Below are 19457 nucleotides of genomic sequence, written 5' to 3'. Positions count from 1 at the left end.
AGAAAAATGTCATTCTTCAATCACCGTAAACTGCTCGTTGTCCGTCTCTTGGATATGTGAACTTTGTCCAATTTGAGTCAGCGCCACGTAGTTGAAATATGCTAAGTAGAACATGCTTGTGACAATCATTTGGGTGGATTGAACTAGCTAGCCGGCAATCACGTCATGAAGACGTTAGCCCGGCCTGACCACGAGCCTTTATTGATTGCAATTGTAAAGACCAATATATTTTGTTTATTACATTTTAATGATTTTAGAGATGAGAAGGGCATGTGTTTTATCAGTAGCCGCGTATTGACTCAATGTAAAGAATTCTATCTAGTTCTCAGTTCTCGTCTTTTGATAATGAAATATGTTTCATGTGCATCATTTTCATAGAATGTGTGTAAATGTGACAACATCAATGCTACTGTGGCAGGTGAATGTATGTAGCTGTAAGTTGGGTGTGAGATGTGTAAGCTGTATGTAGAGATTAATTACATGGAAACATACATTTTCCTAATGGCTGAATTTCCTTGTTGTAAATGATTTTACGAAAGTTGTGAAGCTTTGTGTGCTAGCGTAATATCATTTTTCTCATTTAGCTTTAACTGCCACACCCCATTATCCATGTACACAAGCCTCCCCCACCCTGTCACCACCATCACCACCTCCACCACCCCTCATCAAGAACGGCTGTAGAGATGTTATCTTAGCCTGCAGTAGTTAGACTTTCAGAGTGGTACCGAGTGAGTTCTCTCAGCTTTAGTCAGGTAACTCCAGGCTACACAAAATATGCTCCCATTAAGATCTCTCAGATGTGCGCGAGTTTATATTATTATATTTTGTATTGATTGCTGACAATGTCTTTTCTAGCCATAATTCACTATTCGATTTGTGATTTCTTATGTACTCCATATCATGATTAAATTATGAGTTATCTTTCCTAAATGTGTATGTTACAAGTAACGGCCCTTGAAGTATGAATAGGCCCCTATACATAAACCTATTTAGATACGTTTTTGTTTTATTACCCTTGTTAAATAATTTGGACTGTGTTAATGATATAATGACTTCCATTTAAATATTCCTTTAATACGGCTAGAACATGCATATAAATATAGGCCTATACATTATATATATATATATATATATATATATATATATATATATATATATATATATATATATATATATATATATATATACTTATTTTCTCTCCGATTACCAAAGGATTACGTTGTCGTTTAACTGTAAGTAAACTACTTTAAAGAAAACCCTCAATTCATATTTACTTTCAAAACCTGTTGATTTCAAGAAGTTAAAAAATCAGGGACCAAACAAAGCATAGTAAACACGTGTTTTATACTGCGACAGATTTAGATGAAAACATCCCACTTATCGTGGAGGATTCTTAGTCTCTCGACCAACACGTAGCTACCGGAAATTTTCCTCGGTTTGTTTTGTCTTTATTTCTGTGATATTCTCTCGTACATTCTTCCAGGCCGCACAGACACACGTCTGTTGGCCAGATTTCGCCCTTTGCAGAGGCGTAGCTGGGTGTGCGGGTGAGAGGGGAGAGCTGTCACCTTCCCCTCGAGATAGCTCCTTGTTCGAAGTGTTATGCTATTTAAAAATTAAAACAACCTAAAGAAAAATAAACCGCGTTTCATAAACAGATACATCCAACGGCTGGTCAATGGTAGTGAAAATCTAATAGGTTTTAGAAACTTATCGCATGCTTTTTGTTTAGTCCTTCAGACAAAACTCTTCTTATAAAATGACGCCACTTATATCTGCTATTAACGTATTTATTTGTACTCATCACTTCTGGAGTCTTCACTGTCCAGGGCGTCTCCCACAGTGCAGCCTTTGTTGTCTTATATTGGCCGGCCTAATGTGTCATATCCTTGGAGTTTCTTACTTAAAACCTGTAGTGATCTCCGTCAACTTGCTGACCTACATCCCTGGAACATTTGTCTAATCAATTATCTGGCCTTCCATAACAGTGGTCTGGTGCTTTATCAAGTCATCTAATCAATGCAACAAGGCGGAAAGCTTGGCGGTCAAGAATAGCCTAATGGTAGCCAAAATGTACTTGGGGTGAATAAAAACTGCTCGGTTTGTTGGTACTGGCTTTATGATGGGACCCATAAGACTTGATGTCAACTCTCCTTATGATGGGGCCCATAAGACGATGTCACCTCTCCTTATGATGGGGCCCATAAGACTTGATGTCACCTTATGATGGGGCCCATAAGACTTGATGTCACCTCTCCTTATGATGGGGCCCATAAGACTTGATGTCACCTCTCCTTATGATGGGGCCCATAAGACTTGATGTCACCTCTCCTTATGATGGGGCCCATAAGACTTGATGTCACCTCTCCTTATGATGGGGCCCATAAGACTTGATGTCACCTTATGATGGGGCCCATAAGACTTGATGTCACCTCTCCTTATGATGGGGCCCATAAGACTTGATGTCACCTCTCCTTATGATGGGGCCCATAAGACTTGATGTCACCTCTCCTTATGATGGGGCCCATAAGACTTGATGTCACCTCTCCTTATGATGGGGCCCATAAGACTTGATGTCACCTTATGATGGGGCCCATAAGACTTGATGTCACCTCTCCTTATGATGGGGCCCATAAGACTTGATGTCACCTCTCCTTATGATGGGGCCCATAAGACTTGATGTCACCTCTCCTTATGATGGGGCCCATAAGACTTGATGTCACCTCTCCTTATGATGGGGCCCATAAGACTTGATGTCACCTTATGATGGGGCCCATAAGACTTGATGTCACCTCTCCTTATGATGGGGCCCATAAGACTTGATGTCACATCTATTTGCCGGATGCCTCCAGATCTATAAACATCTATTTGCCGGATGCTTACAGATTTGTAAACATCTATTTGCCGGATGCTTACAGATCTGTAAAACTAAAACATCTATTTGCCGGATGTCACCAGTACAAGATCTATTTGACGGATGTCTGTCTGAGCTGTAAAAGATCAACATCTTTCAACATAGCTGATGAAATCTAAACATTCAACTCTTAAGTATTAACCACGGTTATTGCAAAGACTATTGTACAATACTATCGTCAGGGATGCTACAAACTAAAGAATTATATATATATATATATATATATATATATATATATATATATATATATATATATATATATATATATATATATATATATATATATATATATATATATATATATATAAGTGTAAAAAAGGCTGTGGTCGCGGTTCCCTCTACACCGACAGCCAGGCTACGCCTCTGCCCACTTTATAGTTGATCAATCAAGTACTCTATCAATCTCAATGCCAATACAAAGTTAGTTTTTAGAGTACTGTTTTTAGTTTTGTTGAAATTATTATCAGTAATTTTTTATTCTCTTTATAAGAATATAATTTGTGTTCGATTAAAATGAAATCAATCCTTCTTTTGTGTAATGTTTTTCTTGTTTGATTCAATTTCGTCGTAAGCTGAATGTATGTATTTGTGTTGAAAATCGTTAGGAGCAAGTTAATGTTGTTTCTATGGTTACCAACCAGTAGTTGAATGCTCATTTAATTGTTCTTGGGGTGAAACATTCATATTTATAATACTGAAGCGACTCGTTTGAGAAAAGCTAAGTAGTCGAATTTGACATTTAAGTAAGTCGAGGATATATTTAGTTCAACAACAACAGCTATCCCTGAAGAGCCAAATATACTGTAACTAGCCTTTGGCGACATTAGCTCGGCTAATAATAATATTTGCTGTATATATATATATATATATATATATATATATATATATATATATATATATATATATATATATATATATATACAAAATACCATCCAATTCATGTATATATTTATATAGTTTTATACATATATACAATTATAGTATGTAGATAGTTAGGTTTACGGAAATTCATCCATACAAACAAATGAGTTTTATTTAGACCTAAGCGAATCAACAAGCTAGTGTACCCATCCGATATATAAGCTCCATTGGAAATAAGATTTGAAAAATTGACCAAAAATGTAAGGAAAAAATAAAAATCAGCCCGAAAAAGGCATTTTGAGAACATGAGAAATAAAGTGAATAATGTGATATTTGAAGTTATAAATTCATAAATGAACAAATTGTGTTCTTGTGGGCAGATGTTGTTCACGTTGACAGCATATCATACATAATACTGACGGGGAAAAATGTCTAAATATTTGAGAAATACGCCGACTACAATTAAAAAGGAAAAAATATGATAACAGTAGCAGGAATGGCAATGAGATACACAAACAGACCAAGCCGAAATGGCATATATAATGATATATATATATATATATATATATATATATATATATATATATATATATATATATATATATATATATATATATATATATATATATCACCCCCCCCCCCCCATTTTGTCAATTTGCGTGAATATGTGAACACATTATTTCAATTCAAAAGGAACAAAGCAACATTGCATGGTTTTCTCGATAGTTAGCATAAAACTTTAAAGATCTTTAAACTCTGATTAACACCGATTAATTATTAATTGAACCAGCATATAGCATTGTTCTTCTATCCATTTGCATGTTTTTGTCTTAGTGTCAACCCCCCCCCCCCCCCCCCCACACACACACACACACACAACAATTGGGTGTAACCCGGTCCGGTCCGTTCCGCACCCCCCCCCCCCCTCTGATAGGGGTTGTCCATAATTTTGGCATGTGTATCCCCCCCCCCTTTTCGCTCGGGTGCCCGATATGCGGGGCGGGGGTTCGGACATCCCTGCCCCCACCTTATGATGCTACTGTGTTTGTTTACTTACAAAAAGAGCAAATTAACTGTAATATAAGCCTGTAACTTTTTTATAACTTTTTAGCAGTAGTAGGCCTACATAATAATATAGTATAAATACATAATCAGGACATATAAAATACAAAATGTTGCCTTCAGAATATTTATATATTAAAAAATATCCATCGTAAGTAGAAGTTGATCTCTTCGTTTAACTCATCTGTAGCCTAACTCCAGAGGCGTAGCGACCCTTCAAGCTTTCAATTTATTTTTCCAACCCATTTTGGCGCCCTCTAAGGTCGGCGGGGGACATATGCCCCCCCCGCCCCACCTTCGCTACGCCTCTGCCTAACGCAGGCGGGGCGGGGGTTCGGACCGCAACGGGTGACATTATTTAGGGGGGGGGGGGTGACACCAAAGGCAAAAAAATTGCAAAACTTATACAATGAAATGCCTTTTTTCCAGATCCATTAGTGATGAATTAAAATTAAATAGTCTTTTAAGTACAAATCGAAAATTATTTCAAGAGGGGGGGGGGGGGGGGGTGACACCACGACGTAAACGTAAACTATAAAGAAATCAATGCTACATCCAACTGTATTATAAACAGACTGTAGATAAACATCGTTACTATTAAGTCTGCAGTGATTACAGCTTATACACGTACGTGCACCAGTATGTGGCATATATATAAATTTTAGGCCTATGTAGGCCGATACACACACACACACACACACACACACACATATATATATATATATATATATATATATATATATATATATATATATATATATATATATATATATATATATATATATATTTTATTTTATTTTTATTTTTTTATTTTTGCTTTGTTACCTGGGAGGGGGTGACTCTACGAAGTGCCGCACCGGGTGACACCCGACCTAGTGACACCACTGGCCTAACGGCTGACGAAGAGGCCCACTGATAATTTTTACATAGGGGCCCAAAAATCCTACGCCACTGCTCTATAGTCTCTTTAGGCATCTTAATCTTAGCCTCTTGACGCTTAAAAAATATTTATGTCACCAAAATCTAAAAACAAGTTAATAAAAAGTCTAGTGACAATTTAAGCGCAATTTCCTTATGTTATCCATAACAATTTTAAATCGAGATAAATCATATATTCAGCAAATAAATAATGCAACACAGGTAGTTTTAATAATTCAAAACAAAATAGAAAAAAATATTTATTAACGAGATTGAAAACAAGTTAATAAAAAGTCTAGTGACAATTTAAGCGCAATTTCCTTATTTTGTGACCGAACAAAGGAATATTTTTGAAAACTTTCTTCGGCAATATTGTTCTAAATTATGGCAGGAATCGATTGGTAAATGTTTCAAGTCGCTAAGTGGTCTGGTTGCCGAGATATGGGCCAAAAACTGCATTTTTTTCGAGGCTTTTTGGCTTTTTCGGGAAATCCATGAAAGAAACCCGGAATTTGTATGGCCTATGTTCATCCTCGTAACTTGCTTAACATAATTGCTTTTGGAACTAGTCCTCGATATTGCTTCGTTGAGGAGGAGATACGACTTAAAGCTGCGGACACACATCCATCCATCCATCCATCCAGAAATAACGAATTAATAATCGCAATCGTCAGTATGGAAATTGCGCTAAAAAAATATTATTGCATATAGGGATCTAACTACATTTTGGATAAATCTAGTCTGGATAATCTAGGTTTTTTAAATGATCTAGATAATGTGGTTTATTTATTTTTCATTAGAATCTATATTTAAACAAGATCCACACGCTTCAGCGATGTATTAAACAAAAACTTTGGTCCTCAATGCTGATTTGTCGAATTTATGCCGAACGTAAACAAACTTCTTAAGCATAACTTCTACTGACAACCTGTCAAGTTTGACAGGTCTTGTCAATCACCAATCAAATCAGTAAACCCTTCCTCCTTGTGCTCATCGTAAGTGGTAACTGTGTGAAAGCACGTCTGCGCATGACGTTTGCGCATGAAAAATAGTTAGTTCGTGCTCTTCTGATTGGTTAGCTGCCACAGTGGATCATTATATTATGTATTCAGGCCGCCATATCTTCTGTGGCATGTGAAAGTCTATAGTTTGTTATTTCTGTGCAAATTATCGCAGAGCGCCAGGTGCTTATGCACATGGTGATTTAAGGCATCATTACTTTTTTTGAATGTATGTAATTCAAAGCAAACATTATATTTATATTCGTATGTCTAACTTTGTCTATGCGAGAACTGCATAGCACAAGATTTCTATAACGAATCCACTGTCGAGGGCGTTTTTAACTTTGCCAAGATGGACGATCAACAAAGACTGACGCATCCATCACAGGCCCAGGTTATGTCGAACGTTATGCCTCAAGCTTATGATGGTTCTTATGGACAAGGAGATCATAGTGATCAAAGAAAGCAAGAAATTGGCGATGTTTTGCAGCAAATCATGACAATAACTGATCAAAGCTTGGACGAAGCCCAAGCAAGGTTTTAAATTTTTATTATTTTATTAAATTAGTCCTAGGCTAAGATCAGTCACTAGCCTAGTCTAGTCTAGATCTAAAATATAAAAATAAAAGAATAGATCTAGATCTAGATCTAGAAAATCTAGATTCTATTAAAATAAAATATTAGGTTTAAAATAAATTAAAATAAATTAAACTTAGAATTGACTTATCTTAACATTCTTCTTAAGGCTTGATCTAGATTCAGCCAAATTAAGTATGGTCAGTATTATTGAGCTTGTTATATATTATATTCTATTATAAATATTCTAAAGTAATCCTATAGATAGAGGCCTATTTAATATTTTAAATCAGTCTAGTCTATAGAATCTAAGCTAAGGCCAAGACTAGATCAAGGTTCTATTCTTATTGCCTAAAAGTAACTATAGGTGGTAGCAGAGGTGGGGCGGGGATGCAGACGGCACCAGGTGACACCATTTAGGGGGGGGGGGGGGGGGGGGGGTTGGCACTAAGACAAATAAATTGCAAAGTTTTTAGAATAAATATTATTTGTGTCAGTTTAATGAATGGTTAATTAGGGTTAAAAAGTATTTACATATAAATTGATGAACCCCACAAGGTGGGGGGCTTGATGTAAACATGCCAAGTAGGCCTATAGAAAAAAATAATGCTACATCCAGGGGGGAGGGTGACACCAACTGCGGAGTAAAATAACCCTTAAAGCACGGGCAACGTGGTCGTGGTCTTGTGTGTAACAGCCAAGCCACGATTATGGCTTGGTGCGCTTTAAGGGTCAAGATGCGCTCTGACGCCATTTGGCAAAATCAAAGGGGGTGACGACAATAGCAATATATATATAGTATAGCCTACATTTTTTTGGGGGGGGGGGGTGACACCAGACCTAGCAACGCCAATGGTTGGTAGGTCACTGTAAATAAGTAAATCATTAAGCAAATAGCGTGAACTTCAATAATCAGTATAGCCTACAATAATAGATCTTACTGGAGGGTCGCAAAGTTGTACACTAATTGAAACAAAATTATTCATAATTTAAAATAAAAATTATTCTCGAATAGTAGAAAATCTTAGTTTGGTGTTTATTAATTTCCTTATTAATATTGACTTTTTAATTGTGAGGGGGTCGAAGTCACTTAGCTATTATAAAAGGGGGTAGCCACTCAAAAAATTTTGGGAAGCTAATACTATATTACTAGATCACCAGCTCTGACTCTCAACTCTAAACTAGCATACTTACTTTTTTAGTGTACAGCTAGGAAGTCCGCTCAATGTACACCACTCATTGATTGTCAATTTTTTTTTGTGTTACAGAAAACATACGCTCAATTGTCATAGAATGAAGCCAGCACTATTCAATGTTTTATGTGAAATAAAAGAAAAGACAGGTATTGTTTGCCTTTGTTATATGCCTATCTAAATAATTTGTTCAGTGGTTTTTCTTTATAAGGCCTAATAATTTTAAATATTATGTAAATATTTACATCTTCTTTCCCAGTGTTAAGTATACGCAATACTCAGGAAGAAGAACCACCAGATCCTCAGCTCATGAGACTTGACAATATGCTTATTGCTGAAGGTGTAGCTGGTCCTGAAAAGGGAGGTGGATCTACTGCAGCTGCTAGTGCTACAGCAGCAGCTTCTGGGGGTCAGCCAGACAGTGCCATAGAACATTCTGATTATCGAGCAAAACTTGCTCAAATTAGACAAATTTACCATACAGAGCTTGAAAAATATGAACAAGTAAGTATATTCATATATTTTTATAAAATCTATATTATAATATCTGACATGCTTACCACCCTGACAGTAGTTAAATAGTTAAATTAGCTGGTGTGGTTTTTTACATTTTCATATGCTTTGACTTATGCAACCAAGTACCATAGATACATTACTTTACTGGATTCTTGTATACATTATTGTATTATCTTTAACATTAATTTTTATTTTAAAATATTATTTCCTCTATTATGCACAGGCCTGTAATGAATTTACGACACATGTGGTAAACCTTTTGCGAGAGCAAAGTCGAACACGACCAATTCAACCAAAAGAAATAGAAAGAATGGTTGGGATTATCAGGAAAAAATTTTCTGCTATAGAAATGCAGTTGAAACAAAGTACATGTGAAGCTGTTATGATTTTGCGGTCACGGTTTTTAGATGCTAGGTATGCTTGTCGTCAATAACTTTGATAGCATTGAGTTTTTAATTTTTTTAAATTCAGCTAAAATTTATTTTAAAATAATTTTTGTTACGGTATTTTTGTATTTTTTGACTTAAATTAGACCTTTAAATATTAATATTGATAAACGTTTGAAGCTATTTGAAGATTACTCATTTTGCTAGGTAAATTTATTATTGCACTTAATTATCAGTTTGTCTTGCTTGTAAGTAAGACATTTGTCAGACGTTTGTGTTATTCTTGCTTTGGTGGAATTAGTTTAGATTCTTTTTGCATGAAAAAGAAAAAGTGACAATATGACTGTTAAGCCATTCATTTTTAAGGTAAGTGTACTTGAATTACAGCAAAGCAGATTTGAAATAGATTATTTCTGTGCTGATTAAAGAAAAAAATTGAATAGATAGCGTTTGCTAAATTTCCCTCTTTTTTTAATTGTCAGTTACAAGTGGCTGTATTTTTTTCAAGCTAGATGAATAACAGTTCTTGTCATTTGAAAACAGTTGACATCTTTTATAGAGGGTTTTTTCTTCAAAATTTACACTAGCAAACCTGCTTTTCTTACCTATATATTTTTTTTGGTTAGACGAAAAAGGAGGAATTTCACCAAGAATGCTACAGAGATTCTGACCGAATATTTTTACTCTCACCTGAGTAATCCTTACCCTAGTGAAGAAGTGAAAGAGGAACTTGCCAGGAAATGTGGGATTTCAGTATCTCAGGTTAGTCGTGTCCTGGCACATTGTTCAGTTTTCTATTCTAATAGGGCTCAGGTCTTTTTTCTTTCTCTTCATTCCTCCACCTGGATTCCTACTTCAATTACAGGATCCACATCTTATTCCACATTTTCATCTCTGAGGTGGTTGGAATGATTGTGATTGGTAGTTGTCTTTTTACTGTGGTCTTGTATGTTAAATGAAAGGTTCCTGTGCTTAAGAAGACAGTTCAGCAAAGTGTAAGTATGTTTGTATTTGGTGTTCTGCGCAATTTCCCTTCCGGCCACAACAGATCGCGATTTTTTGTTTTCCTGTTTTTTCTATTCTCTCTGTTGCTGATATAGACGCAAGAGAAGGAATTTCAGCAAACAGGCTTCTGAGATCTTGAATGAGTATTTTTACTCTCATCTATCTAACCCTTATCCTAGCGAAGAAGCTAAGGAAGAATTGGCCAGGAAGTGTGGCATCAATGTTTCACAGGTTAGTTGCTCATTGTTAGCATTTCAATGCATCTGCCAACCAATCATTTCTGACTACCCCTGAGAAACTACCACAGATTCATTAACTATTAGTGGGTTGACTGAGCAATATCACTTGCCTCTTTATTGCTGCATGTTGAGTTTGTTCCTTAAGTCCTCTATTGTCATCATTTACATTTCATTGTCTCCATCTTTTGCTTCTGGTTAGTTTTGTAATATTTTTTTTGATTTGGTGTTCTTAAAATACTTTTAATACATAAAATTCAATTGTGTTCACTAACGCCATTATTTAATGAATGATAACTGTATCTTAAGTATTTCTTGTATTTAGGGTATGGAAATTATAACTTTTTGTCTAGGTATCAAACTGGTTTGGCAATAAACGAATCAGATACAAAAAAAATATTGGTAAAGCACAAGAGGAAGCTAACTTGTATGCAGCTAAAGCAGCTTCTGCAGCTTCATCACAAATGGTTACAGACCCTTCTTCTCCTACAGGTAAACATTTGATATGGTGATTTACTGAAAAATGTTAACAGGCTTTAACAAGAAATTTCTATAGAGAATTAAGTTTATTTCTACAGTATTTAGCAAGTTTTACAACTTGTTTAATTTTGTAGGATCAAGTAATTATAGCCTTCCTTCTTCACAATCTCAAATGGCAGGACAAGGTGGGATGTACATGAACCTAAATGGGGGAGACAGTTATCCTGGAGGTGAAAATTCTGTAGGTCATTTTCTTTAAACAACGACCCAGCCTTTTATCTTTTTGTGGTTAGATTTTCATGTGTGTGCAAGTGTTGGCTAAATTTGATGTATTGGAATTTAGTTTTGCTGGGCTTATCTTTCTGTTGGCAGTGCTAAATGATAATTCTGCTTATTTCAGGAAAAGTAGTAGAAGCACTTATGACTTCAAACATTTTCTCAGCACAAATTAATACCTATTACTAAAGAAACATGCATGTAGCTTCTAGAAAATATACCTTTCATTTATTGATATAGCATGTTATAAAGAGTAATTCTTTTTCCCAAACATTGTATTGTTAACCATGAGTCTGTCTTGGCAGTTCTGGTACAAGTTTCACAACTTTAAAAATGTATATTAGGCCTACTACAGGTGCATGAACCAACGGCAATAAATCTAATATTAAGTAGTGTTACGATAATATCTTATGTTATTAGGAGTTTTTTATGAGGTATCACCTTTGTTTCCCATACACTTATGTATTAAAATTTCCATCAGTGTGTATATTTTGGTTTTTCACCATTGCATATAGTTATTTAGCATCCAAAACAATCGTTTTGATTCCACATATATGCCTTGAACCAGGGAGGCCTTACAGCTTATAACTCCAAGCTGTCCATATAGGGGTGGGGGTTCCTCTGAAGTTATATTTTAAGTCAAATTTCTTACTATTAGAGTGATAATTGAGGCAGAAAATATACATGTAAGCTAGTTATTTTGATCATTAACAGACTACCTGACATTAATGTACTCAACTGGTTTTCATGTTATGTTTTGCACTTCATTCAGTCACTTACTTTCTGCAGCTTTAACCTGTATGCTCACAATCTTTTTCCCCTTTATGATTTTCAGTGGGGACTTGAAGACTCAGAGTGATTTCTAAATAGAAGTGAGAATTTTTTTCCCTTTTTAAACCAACAATTCAAGTGTTTGCTTTGTGGTGTTTATAATCCCAGTTCATTGTTTTGTTTTTGCACTATTTTGTTTTTCTCTACTTTGATTTATTTGTTTAATCTTCATAAAAAATACTAGTGTTGTTTTTTTGTGTGCTAGGAATGTATTTTTCTCCCAAACATTACTTTTAGTTAGAATGACTCTGCATAGAATTTATGTCTGAAATATGAAAGCCATAATAGCAACCCACAATTTCCTGCGAGCTGAATATTTTTAAAAAAATGTCTGCATCATTATACGGCATGAGCTTGTGTAGTTCATTGCTTTTTTCCTGCATGGTGTTGACAACTGTTACTTTACCTTTTACTATCTGTTTTGATAACAAATGCCTTTATGTGAGAATGCTTTTAAGTTGTTGGCAATAAATAGGTTTCAAAATGGTGATTTTTGTTCGACAGAAACATTCAATGTCTCTCATTAATATTAGATGACCCAGATTCACATACTGCAACAGTATCACTTAAAACACCACTCCTAAGCTCCTACCTTGAAGTAGTTGAAGTTAAAACACTTTAAAAGTAAAATAATAAAAATCACTTAATCAATGCTAATGATAAATGCGTTATAACATAAGCATGATTAAGAAATTTGGGTGTCAAAACATCTAGTACTTACATTACTTGCCTAGGCATAGTATTATGTACTTGGGTAACAGACACATAACATTGCATACCATTTTTGGATATTTAGTTGCATAAGGGCAACTTAATTCTTTCTTTGCATTTACAATAAGGCTATTTGAGCCTTTATCCATTTTAATTTTACTTTCAAAACAATGCCCTATTACAATTAATCATCATAGATTATTACAATTATTATACTGTGTTAGCTATGTTACATGAACAACATTAAATTAAGTTATGGCAATTTGCTGCTTTTACACTACTCTAGCCATCTCTCACACATAACTACCACCCCAAAATGCAGTTTTTCAGCAAAATATCTGTTGCACAATGCTACCATCCCAAAATGGTCAACACCAAGACTGCATCCCCCTCACCCATCACACGCATTAATACCCCTGCCACACAGACATACATATAGTTTAATGTGTCAAACTAGTAGGTTGTTCAAAAACTGTTATTAAATTCAAATATAAAAAACGAGCTTATTATTTGCTTAATAAACAATACCACTTTATTATTCCATTGTGATATTAAATTAAAAGTTGTTTTGTTAATAGATCAGACTCAAAGAAAAAGGTTGACTAAGAAATAATAAATGAATTTTTCTGCAAGTGTTGACACATTCAAATTAACATGTAGATTAATAGTTCAACTAACACTGCACTTATATGTGAATCTGAAAGTTCTCACTGTTATTAATTAGTATATTTAATTTGCATATTCAAAATAATGTTTTATTATTGCACCCATATAGGTTGATAGATAATGCTTTCAAACTATAAAGTAATGTATATTTTATTTTTCAGTGAGATGCAGCATATACATGACGGAACTTCATTAATACTGCACTGTTATTTTTTTAAATTTATATTTGTTTTTAATAATCAGTAACCACAATTCCTTAGAAATCTATTTAGTCTTTAAACAGTGAAAATTGTCCATTAAATATGCAGTTTGAGATAATCAATTGAAGTCCAAATTACAATACCTTAATTCAATTTTTTCTAAAATGTTTATAGCTTACGTAAAGTAATTGATATTTTTTTTTACTAAGTAAACTTCAAATACATTTGTTTTTCATGGTTGCTTGATCTGGGCTAAGTTAAATTTTGTCTATAAATGGGTTAAATTCAAAATATTTTTGAAAATCCATTATAAGAAAATTAATGTAGATCTGAGTACTTTTTTTTTTGTTACATTAGTCCATATTATCATATTGTCATTTATCTGTTCTGTATGATATTCTTTGATTGAGTTTACTGTGGGTGTATTCTAATGTATATAAGATACAAATAGCACTGAAAAACAATCAAGAAAATACTCATCTTGTACTGTGTGTTTTTGAGATCTCCTGATTTTGTCATCTGTATCTATCCTAAATATTAAAGTCAGAACTTGTATTTAAAACAAATTTTTATTTTTTACAACAATTTTTTAAAGGATGAATGCTAGCTCAGGGTTACTAGTAAGAATCCTAGAGTCCCCTATTATTTTAAAAGGTGGTTTATTAAATATATATATAAGTCTATATACCATTTTCTATCATTTACATTTTTGAATTCGGTTGTGGCTTTTAAGTTTAAATGTCTTTTGTATTTTTAAACATTTAAAGGTTTTCCTAGCCCTAGTAATTTTGAAATGTGCTTCTGACGCCCTTAGAACAAACTGCATACAACATTTTATATACACTTCTATCTTAGATCAATTTGTACAAGTATGGTAAAAGCTTTAAACATGTTTCTTGTGCATATGAACTTTCATTCAATTATGTTACAATTTAACATAACTTTCAATGATATAATTACTAGTTTTAAATTTAAATGTTTAGAAATGACAAAACTACTAAATTTGATGTAAAATAATGAGTTAAGTCAGAGAAATTTAGTTGCTGTGTCATATTGCCAAACATTTTTCAATTCTGCACCCACAGGTAAAGATTGTCAGAAATAGTATATTGTCATTTTACCAAAGACATTAATGATTATTGTAATAAAAGAAATTAAGTAAGCTTTGTACTGATCTCATTTGTGTTCGTAAAGCTAAGTGAAAGATGTTTCATAATGTCTACTGTACTGTTAGCTGTAGAAATTATCTAAGAAGAGCATCTTTGTCAAGGCAGTTGGTATAAGTTTAAATTATTTTAGATTATTTTTAAAAAAATCTTTTTGCAAGTGCTTGAAAAGTGCAAAATGTGTACCCAATAGCTTAGAACTGTTAAAGTGCAGTAGAAACACATTTTTCCATAAAACAACACTTCTAGGGTTAAAGTAAAACAGTACTGTTGCTATATCTTACAGCACTTGAAAATAACAATAGGTGTGTTATGTTAAAAAATTTATTTCACTTAATATAACTATTAAATGTTACCTTTAAAGTTTGCTCAATGTGAACAATACATAGTTAAAAATGCTTTACATAATCAATTACTATTAAGTGGAGGTCATCATTGCTTAGCTTCATCCTCTACTTCAGATTTTATACCATCTGCTGATGATACTAAACTTGATGCTAAATTTTCAAAAAAAAAAAAAATAATCAATTAAATTGTGTTGCTACCTACAATTTTTTTTTTTACATAAAATATACACCCTAACCAGATTCAATAATTTAATGCTGTATCTCAGGTCTATTGTACATTTTGTACAACTGCATGTACAATACCAAAAATGAAATACAAAAATATAGTGACAGTTAGTCATATTTTTTTTTAAAAAGGTTAGGTAAATGTGGCTGTGCAAATTGCTGACCACACCTTCCCTTAATATGCTGAGGTCAAGAAACTTCATCTGCCCAGTGGATCACTAGGTCTCAAGAGGAATCTTTACATTTTACTTTTTTAACTATGTTAAAGTAGTATTACTCTTAATCTGGTAGTTTAAAAAAAAATAACAGTTGTACACCAGCGTTTTTTCCCCCAGGTAGTCATAAATAGAAACCTTGTAGAAAATAGCAGCTGAGATTTATCTACATGGCTTACCTGGATCTTTGAATGTTTTTAAAGCTTCCTCAGCACAGGTAGAGAAAATTCTGAAGGACTCTGTACATTTGTCTGGATCAGACTGGGATTCTCCCATACATTTCTCATACAGATGGAATTGATTGGCACACACTGATTTTATATGAAGTATCTCTGGACTAGAGAAAAAAAAATGTAAATATTATAATATACTACCATTACTTTATTACAACTAAACAACTTGTGTTCATGCTACAAATAAGTTTCAGATTATGTGGAGAACCAGAATAAACAGGCCAAACAAATGTTCAGAAAGGTATATTATAATTTGGCAGGGTTTTACATGGGGGGGGGGGGGGGGGGGGGAGAAATGCTGATTGGCCTTATCTAATACCCTATGAAACTGTAAGGTCATAGCCCAGGGGAGTCTGGAAATAATCATCTAGGCTGAACAGAGAGATTCTCTTTGCATGAACCTTATAATTTTAAAAAACCCTGAAACTTTGTGAGGTCGTAGACCCATCATTACAACAGAAATACAGTACTCCTTTCAGGTAAAACCCCCAAAAGGCCGTTCTATTCTAAGTGAGGGTATTAAAAAAATACTATTTGATCAATCCATGTTAAATAAAATATTTTTAAATCATAGAAATCATTTTAATCATAGACTAAAAATATATGTCAAGAACTGCAAAATAAGTACAATTTTTACAATTGAGTCACAAAATAACCAACTTCCAGTAGTAAGATATAATTTTCTTTTTACTAGAATTTCTAGTGGTACTTTTACAGTTATTAAGTTTCAGACATGAAGGATCAAGGACAGATGAAGTAGATTTATTCTGTGTCTGTGTTCTCTGTGTATAAGATCTAGTGTTATGAGTTCTATTCTATCTAGGGCGCTTTCATTTCCCTTACGTAGGATGTGCATCCAACTGAGCTGAGTGGGATCATGGACATTGTAATGGGGATCTCTAGGAATCTTTATCTTTAAACTATCTTCAGTGAGGATGGCTGCTACAGACTCAATTCCCTGCACTCCAATAAGACAGGAGATGAATAGTTAAACACAACACTAAATACTTTTTTTGTATTTTATGCCCTTACTATCTACTGAGTCTTGTCTTTTAAGTCATTCAGTACTGATTGCATTGTACACACATTCTACCAAGCAAATAAAACAGCAATTACTCTGGAACCATGCCATCAGCTGTCAATACGAAAAACTCACCCTAAAATGCCCTTATAAATTGTTTATAATTTAGCATTAGTCCAGTCATATTCTAATCTAGGCTATGACTGATCTACAGACTTTAATCTGGTATCTGTGTCACTGACATCTATTTAATCAAATGTTTAATTTAACACAAAAAAGAGGGAAATTTCTTATTTAGTTGGCAATGTCTGTTTGTGGGTTTGTATAAGTGATTCCGTTCAAACTTTTCAGTTACGGTCCACTTCGATGACAATGCAACTTTAACAACTCTAATTTTTTATATAATTAAATGTTTAATTAGTCATTAAAAATTAATTTTAACTGTTTTGCAACTAAGGGGAGACAACAAAGTTAATTGACGCAATAGACTATTCAATAGCAGAAGGAGAGATAACTAGCTTTTCCAGGGCAGATAATTGTCTTTTAGATATTGCAAGTTATGGATGGTGTTCTAAAGCAAATATTTTTAGTCGTATCGACTTCATATATTAAAAATCACTAAAAAGGTGGGGGGAAAAACAAATATAAAAATTAAAACTTGGCCATCTTTTTGACGAAGAAAGAAACTGTAATTTTGTTAAATCCTCTAAATCTGGTAAAATTAATGTTAGTAAATCAACATTTCAAGAATTCTTTTCATATCATAGGAAACATGGAAAACTTAACCATAAAAATATACATTTTTGCTTATGTTTCTATCATATCTCATGAAACCTGTATATGAATAGCATCATAGACAACCTACTAGGCTAATTATACTATTATATTATGTATGTCAACTTACTTAATCTCTGCGCATCTGGCAAGTTTTCTTCTTTCAAGTTCACAGTCCATTTGCCATGTATGGGGAAAGCGATGAATGCATTCTCCAAACATTTCCAAATATTTTGCGCAATGTTGTTCTACTAGTCTCATTGAGTGCTCCCTAAAATATGACAAAAAGCATAGACCTAATATAAAAAGTGTTTCAATAAGTAAACTGTTGGTAATTTCTTGGATCTTATGTTGAAGCGCTGGTTTGTCCACCCTACCGACCAGACACCCTAAGGCCTATGGTAGGACCATGTGTGGCTATCTGTTGCAACCCCTGGGTTGGTTTAGTTATCGAATGTAGTGGCCCACTAATGTAAGTGCCATAGTGCTCAGAGAGCGCCATTGGAGCAGTTAAATAAAACTGTACACGACCCTCTGTGCTCAATCAACCAGCTGCAGGTAATAAGACATTTTCCTATCAGCCAACTTGTTCCTTTTATATGATTAGCCATTTAGAAAAATCCTGCTTATAAAAAAAAAATACCATACCAACTAAACTGAAAAAGCTGTTCAAATTTTTTGAAAATTTATATAATCTGGTTTCATAATAAATTTGCTTCTGTAAATTATCATTTTAATTTTTAAAATTGCACATATATTTATCAAATTGGGACAATGTGACCTAGCAGTAGCGCACTAAACTACTAACCCAAAAGTCTCAAGTTAGAATTCAGATTTATGTATTAGAACAGCCCTGAGTTCTCCCAGCTCTGACAGGTACCTAACACTTTTAGGGAAAGTAAAAGTGGCTGGGCATAGTGTTGACCACACTATCCATTCATATGGCAAAGTCACAGTAACAGGTAAACTCTACTTCACTTGCCCCATGGACCATTAGGTTTGAAAAGGGAACTTAACTTTTTTTTTTAATCAAATGTTCACTTTAGAACCCCTTGTTCCCCACGATGTATTATATAGATCTAGATTTTATAGGCCTAATATATAAAGCAAAGTAAAACCTGTTTTACTCTATGGAGCTGAGACATGGAGAATAACTGCTATAAATAAGAAGAAAATACAATCATTTATAAACGCATGCCTCAGAAAGATCCTGCGAGTTTGCTGGCCTAAAGCCATCAGAAATGATGATCTATGGCAACGGACAAATCAACTGCCAGTTGAAGTAGAGATCCTCCAGAGAAAATGGAAATGGATTGGCCACACACTCAGGAAGCCTGTATCCAGCATAACAAGACAGGCCCTCACCTGGAATCCACAAGGCAGGAGGAGGAGAGGCAGACCAAGAAAGACCTGGAGACGTGACCTGGAAGAAGACACCAAGAAGATTGGATACACCTGGGGACAGTTGGAGAGACTAGCCCTGGACAGAGATGTCTGGAAAGCTCTTGACAGCGGCCTATGTCCCAGTAGGGACGACAGGCAAACCTAACCTATATAAAGCAATGTTAAAATAGAAAAAATATTAGGCTTCTTCAATTAGGCCCAAGGCTAGAATTATACAAGCCTACATCCTTACAAATTTAC

At 34.2% G+C, this 19457-nt stretch overlaps 2 protein-coding genes across 7 annotated transcripts in view; one reads left to right on the top strand and one right to left on the bottom strand.

The window, feature by feature from the left end:
- The first annotated feature begins 6850 nt into the window (after window positions 1-6850).
- Window positions 6851-14994, top strand: LOC131955278 (pre-B-cell leukemia transcription factor 1). 5 transcript variants are annotated; one of them, XM_059319324.1, is made up of 9 exons: window positions 6851-7293; window positions 8601-8674; window positions 8785-9029; window positions 9265-9455; window positions 10528-10663; window positions 11022-11160; window positions 11283-11389; window positions 12260-12296; window positions 13794-14994. In XM_059319324.1, exons 1-8 carry the CDS (start codon window positions 7109-7111, stop codon window positions 12281-12283), a joined length of 1101 nt encoding a protein of 366 aa, XP_059175307.1. In that variant the 5' UTR covers window positions 6851-7108; the 3' UTR covers window positions 12284-12296; window positions 13794-14994. The 5 variants fall into 5 exon arrangements, with proteins under 5 accessions (XP_059175307.1, XP_059175311.1, XP_059175308.1 ...); XM_059319328.1 differs by lacking the exon at window positions 10528-10663 and adding an exon at window positions 10054-10189 and having other exon boundaries at window positions 11328-11389; XM_059319325.1 differs by lacking the exon at window positions 10528-10663 and adding an exon at window positions 10054-10189.
- LOC131955282 (coiled-coil-helix-coiled-coil-helix domain-containing protein 5) overlaps window positions 13858-19457 on the bottom strand; it is a 44871-nt gene continuing 39271 nt past the window's right edge. For both annotated transcript variants that reach the window (XM_059319337.1, XM_059319336.1), the window contains 3 exons: window positions 17944-18084; window positions 15965-16122; window positions 13858-15495 (listed from right to left, as the gene is read on the bottom strand). In XM_059319337.1, the coding sequence (XP_059175320.1) occupies window positions 15431-15495; window positions 15965-16122; window positions 17944-18084 (364 nt within the window). In that variant the 3' untranslated portion in view covers window positions 13858-15430. The remainder of the gene's footprint in view (window positions 15496-15964; window positions 16123-17943; window positions 18085-19457) is intronic.

This window comes from Physella acuta, unplaced genomic scaffold, assembly GCF_028476545.2.
Source record: "Physella acuta isolate Inbredline_101_S28 unplaced genomic scaffold, ASM2847654v3 ptg001062l, whole genome shotgun sequence".
NCBI lineage: Eukaryota > Metazoa > Mollusca > Gastropoda > Physidae > Physella > Physella acuta.
The sequence above is the reverse complement of the archived record's forward strand: the minus strand, read 5'-3'. Positions and strand labels throughout refer to the sequence as shown.

Bases quoted from the DNA above. Each gene is read 5' to 3' on its own strand.
- LOC131955278 (XM_059319324.1), top strand. From the start codon at position 7,109: ATGGACGATCAACAAAGACTGACGCATCCATCACAGGCCCAGGTTATG. The intron at 8,675-8,784 runs GTATTGTTTGCC...CTTCTTTCCCAG, and splicing joins TGAAATAAAAGAAAAGACAG to TGTTAAGTATACGCAATACT. The intron at 9,030-9,264 runs GTAAGTATATTC...TATTATGCACAG, and splicing joins AGCTTGAAAAATATGAACAA to GCCTGTAATGAATTTACGAC.